Raw genomic sequence first — 5,629 nt, forward strand, 5'->3', positions numbered from 1 at the left:
ATAGACCTGGTTGCCAGTCTTTTCATAATTAAAGGAAATCCACTTCTCCCATGAATCCAATAAGTCCAGTAAATGAATTTGAATAAATCTTGCAGGCAGCTTTAGACTGTAACATTAAGCATAGATATTTATTGTCTGCTTTAGTCTCAATCCAAATATATTGTATTTAAACACTCAAAATTCTTTGAAACTTCTGAGTAGTTCAGATGGGGCCAAAATCCATAACGAGAATCCATATTCACCCATGAAAAAAAAAACCAAAACAATAAAGAAACATCAATCCCCTGATGATAAAATGATCTTCATGTGACAAAGGCAATGATGAGTCCACACCTGGATGAATGTCACAGGAAAATTGACTTTACAGAGGAAAGACCAGAAAGCCAGAAAATGTAGAATACTGCCATCCGCCGACCAGGTTACCTTTCTCCAATTTCAGGTAAACCTTATCCTCTTTGTCTAGATAGAGCAGGACTCCATTAGTGGCAGCTTCACGTGTGACATCCTTATCCCCAGCAAAAGCAGAAATAACTGGCTTTCCATTCAGCATCAAATTAACCTACAAGAGAAAAACCACTGAAAAGCTCTAATTAACAGAAAACCATCAAGAACATTAACCACAGTGCAAGTTCAGGTCCCAGTTTTCACTGCTTTATGGGTTGGTTTGGGGTAAGCTAAGAATTAAGTTTATTTGAAGTGTACACATTCATATTTCATGAGCTTGATATGCAGCTAAGTGAAGTTGGTGAGACATTGTCCATGGAGTGCTATGGTCCATGCTTGGTCAGTGTGACACCATGTTGCTTTTATCTTTTGCTTGGGCACATTAGTTGTTGGAACACTCTGGTAATGTGGAGCTATGACCTCTGTTTCACTTTGCCTAACTCACAGTCTATTTAACCACACACTACAGCAAAACTAACATTTTCAAGAATTTTAGACCCCCAGAGATGTGCTCTAGGCACCTAATGAGGTGTCTAAGGTACTGCAGTAGACTGGGAGCTTACACTTCATTGAGAGCAAAATGTATGTCCTTTCCACTGCTGATAACAGCTTAGTTCTAAAGTCTGGAGCAGACCTTTAGCTTTATAAACCACTGCACTGTGCCTTGGTACTAAATCCATTTTCCTATAAAACACTTCTGAAAGTCATCCTAGCCCTGCTCTGAAAGGAACATCACACAGACACTCTGTAAATAAAGATGGGCAGGAGCTGGGGGAAGAGACAGATCCAAACATTTTTCATTTCCCCAGTGGCAAACTATTAGCTTTCTTCTGGTTTTTCTTGTTAAGCAGCTATAATGCAGTCACAGAGGGGTGAATTATGAAATGCTTATTCATATTGACTATGCTGGCCCTGCATTTGCTCCTATTAATTTTAATGGGAGTCTCCACAGAATAAATTACTGCTCAGCATAAATCGGGGCAGCAGAATCTTGCCCTGATTTGGGATTGGCCTATCTGGGAAATCCACTTAATGACATGTCCCCAGGGAACCAATTTCAGTTTAATGATACTTAATGGCACTAACAGATGTTCCAGAGGCATAGTAATATCACTTATCTGGGAAGCCTTCAGATGACTTAGAAGGGTTTAAGTCTCCATGTGACTGATGCCAAGCTGGTTTGCTCCACTACAATGGTTTTTGATCCTTGCTACTACTTATCACACACAAAAAGGGCATCAAAAGTTTGCTCACTCCTAGGTTTTGGTTTACCTCATTGCCTCTGTATTTAGGTCAGGTTCCCCTGCATCATCTTGCAGCTATTTTAATCACTGCACAAGACACGTTACAGATTTACACCTGATGCTCTCATGTTAGCAGTTCCAAAATGGAACCAACAAAACCCACCTACTTCAGAAACTCTTGAGCTATTGAAGAGTTCAGGCCATGTCACAGGCTGTAGTATTCCCTGTGATGAGCCTCAGACTCTCAGGTTTGAGTAACCAGTATCTGAAACACCAAAATCTGCATTGGACTTCCAGAGTCCAAGCCTATGCAACTTCCTGGCAACATGTATCCAATGAGGCTGGCTGGCATACAGTGATTCTAGGCCATTTCAACCTTCAGCATTTAAGAAAATGAAAGGAATGAAGTCTGAGCATATTAAACAGCTTATAAACTCATTATAGAGATTTTCATGAGGTCAATACTTAAGACTTTTGTCATTGACCTGAACAGAACCATGATTTCATGCTGAAAACTGAAGGTGAATTTCACCAGCAGTCTGGATGTGTCTCTCACAAGCTTTCTCTGCCACCTCTCCTATTTACACATTTCTCAGGAGCTTCACCAACTCAAAGACAGAGCTGCCACAAAGAAATGGCTGATCACTCCTCCTGTAGAAACCTCTTTCATTTCAGCTTTCTATGCTGAAAACAGTATCCAGGAGCTAGACAAATCAGGCAAAAGTTATCAGAAACATCTCTGAATCTGGTGCTCTCATAGGGTGGAAAGAAGGGAAGCCATAGATGGTATTCCAGATCTAGAAAGCTGGGATGTATGTCACAGAAATTTTATGACCCAGCATAAGATTAAGGAATGTACTGTAAGGAATTTACTGTGAGCTCAGCAAGGGGATGTTCAGAAACTTAGAGACTTTTCCTCTAAGCTAGTACATGCTTATATTTAATTAGGTAGTTCAGCTGCTATTAAACTACACAAGAAAGCTCAGAATTCCTCCTTTTGTTAATACATGACACATCTTTTAATGTATTATATAGTGAGAAAAAAAGAAAGTTTAAATTGCTCTAAAGGTTCCCTAGAAGACAGCAAAACATTTTGGTGTCATATAGAAGAAGACCACTACCTTAACTGCCCTTGGTGTCACACACAGATACCTGGCATCAGCTGTCAGCCAGGTCACAAAAGGCTATAAAAATAGTAAGATCTATAAGGTAGCCCCAAAAGTCCTGTGCCCAAGACAGTGACTTTAACCTGAAGCAAAATATGGATCTTCAATAGTATTTATGCAACTAAGTGAAATTTACAGCTCTGTTTTACTCTTGGATGATTCATTCTATTTAATACTTTATATTACTCCAGGTACTCAGTTTTGCTACAGATGAGAAGCTTTGGCAGTTTATCTGAGGTGAAGATCCTGCCTTGTAACAGCTGTTCAGTCTAAATGTATTCACCCTACTGCTAGGAACTCAGCACCACAGGTTGCTTTACACTAAGATATTCTTCCTTCAAAGTGTGTTTAATACTCTTGTCTTCAACCAAGTTGCTATTCTAAATAATTCAAGTTAAACATTTTAGAATCATACTTGATCAACCTACCTGAATTGTTTGACTCTGATAGACTTTGATCACATGAAAGCTGAAACTGTAAATTCCTTTTCTTGGCGCTACAAAGACAGACTCCAACGTGAAAAAATTGCCCACATTTACTAGGATCTACAAATAAAATAAAATAAAATAAACAGAGCATGGGAATTAGTGCAGGTATTCAGTGCAAAACAAAAAAAATACTGACTATTACATTGAGAAACTGTTCAGCCATGGAAAAATTATAATCTGCATCAATGCTCATTGTTCACTTAATCAAATTGGACCATTACTCATTAAAAAATGGATATTTGGTTAAATTTATAGTACAACTTCACTATAAATATAAAACTAGGGTGGAAAAATATGTGTTTCTACTACACCATATTCAAAGCCTTTCTTCTGGACACGTTTAGAGGAGATTAAGGAAAGACATTTTTTGCTCAGGATTCCCCCAAAATGACATCAGAACACTAATTCAAGGAGTGGCATGCTGGTTTTGGCTAAAAAGCAATGGTCAATTCAGCACTGTTTTCCTGAAAATATCAAGCTGTGAGGAAGGATGTAGGTGAATGAGGCAGCTGGTTCCTTAGCAGTTGTAGTCAGTTACTGAAATACCTGGCACATCCGAGTGAAAACTGGCTGTGAGCTTTTGCTGCTTTATTTGCCTTTGTAAATACTAACAATAATTTGAGTTAGATTAAACAGAGACAAGTAACAGAGAGGGACATTGAAGAAGTGCATCGTGCATATGCTAAATATCTTCTTTAATGACTACATTATTCTTTCTTTCCACTCAGTTATGCTTCATTTTTAATAGATATTTGCAGGCTCTTTTAAGCTAGACACAGCCCTAGAAAGCCACTAGGAATGTCCCCAAAGTTAGGGTAATTCACATGGCTAGCATTAAGCTGCATGACATATCTGGCTTCAGTTGTCATGACAGTTCACCGTTCATTATTAAATCGTATAGGAAGGAAAACAACCATCAATCTTAATTACTTTGGTCTTGCCCTAGGACAGGAACTGGTGTATGAAACAGGTGCCAGCATCTGTACGTTACTGTCAGTGACTGTGCTACCAATATAAAAGTTAAACGGTTTCTCCTTAAAATTCATAGCTCTTTCTCCCTTCAAAGGCTGCACAAGCCGTCTAAAACCTGCGTAGCGTGCTTGCACCAGAGAAAAGCCTGGCCTCGAGCCTCCCGGGACTGTGACATCGCTTGGTGTTCACCGGGAGCTGCCTTTCGGCGGCCGCCCCCGCCGTTCCTGCAGACCCGAGGAGGCTGGGCCCCGCATCATCTCAACAACTCACCCGGAGCCGCGGAGTGCTATGCGGAGCTTGCGGCCCCGACGGCGACCGTGCACCCGTTGCTGCGTCCCGCTCCGCCTTCCCTCGCAAGCAGCCCCTTCCCCAGGGGCACCTGGGGAAACTACATGCCCTCCGCGGCTGGGGAGCGGCTGTCCCCACACCTCCAGCTGCGACCTGCCCGGCCTCTCCTTTTTTTCTGGCTTTGGGATGCGGGGGCTCCGCGGGAGCTCCGCGCAGCCAGCAGCTCCTTACACCCCAACTTTTTGCCGGAATTAGGAAAATGGACGGAGTGGGAGGGCAGAGCGGGAAGGACCCACGGGGCGAGCGGGCGGCGGCACCTGTTGATCCGCGTCCCGGCGGGGGTCACGGGGCTCCGCGGGGATCCCCACCTCAGCCCCGGCTCCGCAGCTTACCTGGTCGAAGTAGATGATGCGCGTCTTGTTGCTCATCTCGGAGGGCTCGTGGTTGGTGCTCCTCACTGCCGAGAAGGCGACCTTGGAGTTGGCCGCCCGCACGGAGATGCCCAGCGGGGAGGAGGACGAGCCCTTGGTATCGGTGGCCGGGTTGGAGTCGCAGACCACCAGACATTTGCCCTCCAGGACGATGGGCTCGGTGTCGTTCTGCGCCCGCGCCGCGGGGCCGGCCAGAGCCAGGGCCAGCAGGACGGCGGGCAGCAGCCGCCAGCCCATGGTCCGCACCCGCGGCCGACCGCGCCGCCGCTCCGCGCCCCGCTCCGGCCACCGCGTAGCAGCGGGAGGCAGCGCCGGCAGCCGCCCCCCCCGCGCACAACACGCACACGCACTCACACACCCGCACCTCCCGGCAACGCAGCGCTGGAGTCTTCTTTCCTCCGGCTTCTTCCCTCTGCCGCTTGTCTCTCTCCTTCTCCTCCTCCTCCTCCTTCTCCACCTCCTCCTTCCCCCACCACTTTTTGCTTTTTTGGGTGGGTTTTTTTCTTTTTCTTTCCTTCTCTCCCCGGGTCCTTTCGCGAGCTCTTTAAAACGTGCTGCAAGAAGCTGCCGAACAAAATCAACACTTTCCGGTGCCT

General features: G+C 44.8%; 1 protein-coding gene across 1 annotated transcript; it reads right to left on the reverse strand.

Moving 5' to 3' along the window:
• Positions 1–265: 265 nt before the first annotated feature.
• Positions 266–5,356, reverse strand: CBLN4 (cerebellin 4 precursor). Its single transcript, XM_009903188.2, has 3 exons — positions 4,995–5,356; positions 3,283–3,399; positions 266–559 (listed from the first exon to the last, which is right to left on the reverse strand). The coding sequence occupies exons 1-3, from the start codon at positions 5,268–5,270 to the stop codon at positions 362–364; spliced, it is 591 nt and encodes a 196-aa protein (XP_009901490.1). The 5' UTR covers positions 5,271–5,356; the 3' UTR covers positions 266–361.
• Positions 5,357–5,629: the final 273 nt, after the last annotated feature.

This window comes from Dryobates pubescens, chromosome 26, assembly GCF_014839835.1.
Source record: "Dryobates pubescens isolate bDryPub1 chromosome 26, bDryPub1.pri, whole genome shotgun sequence".
Taxonomy (NCBI): domain Eukaryota; kingdom Metazoa; phylum Chordata; class Aves; order Piciformes; family Picidae; genus Dryobates; species Dryobates pubescens.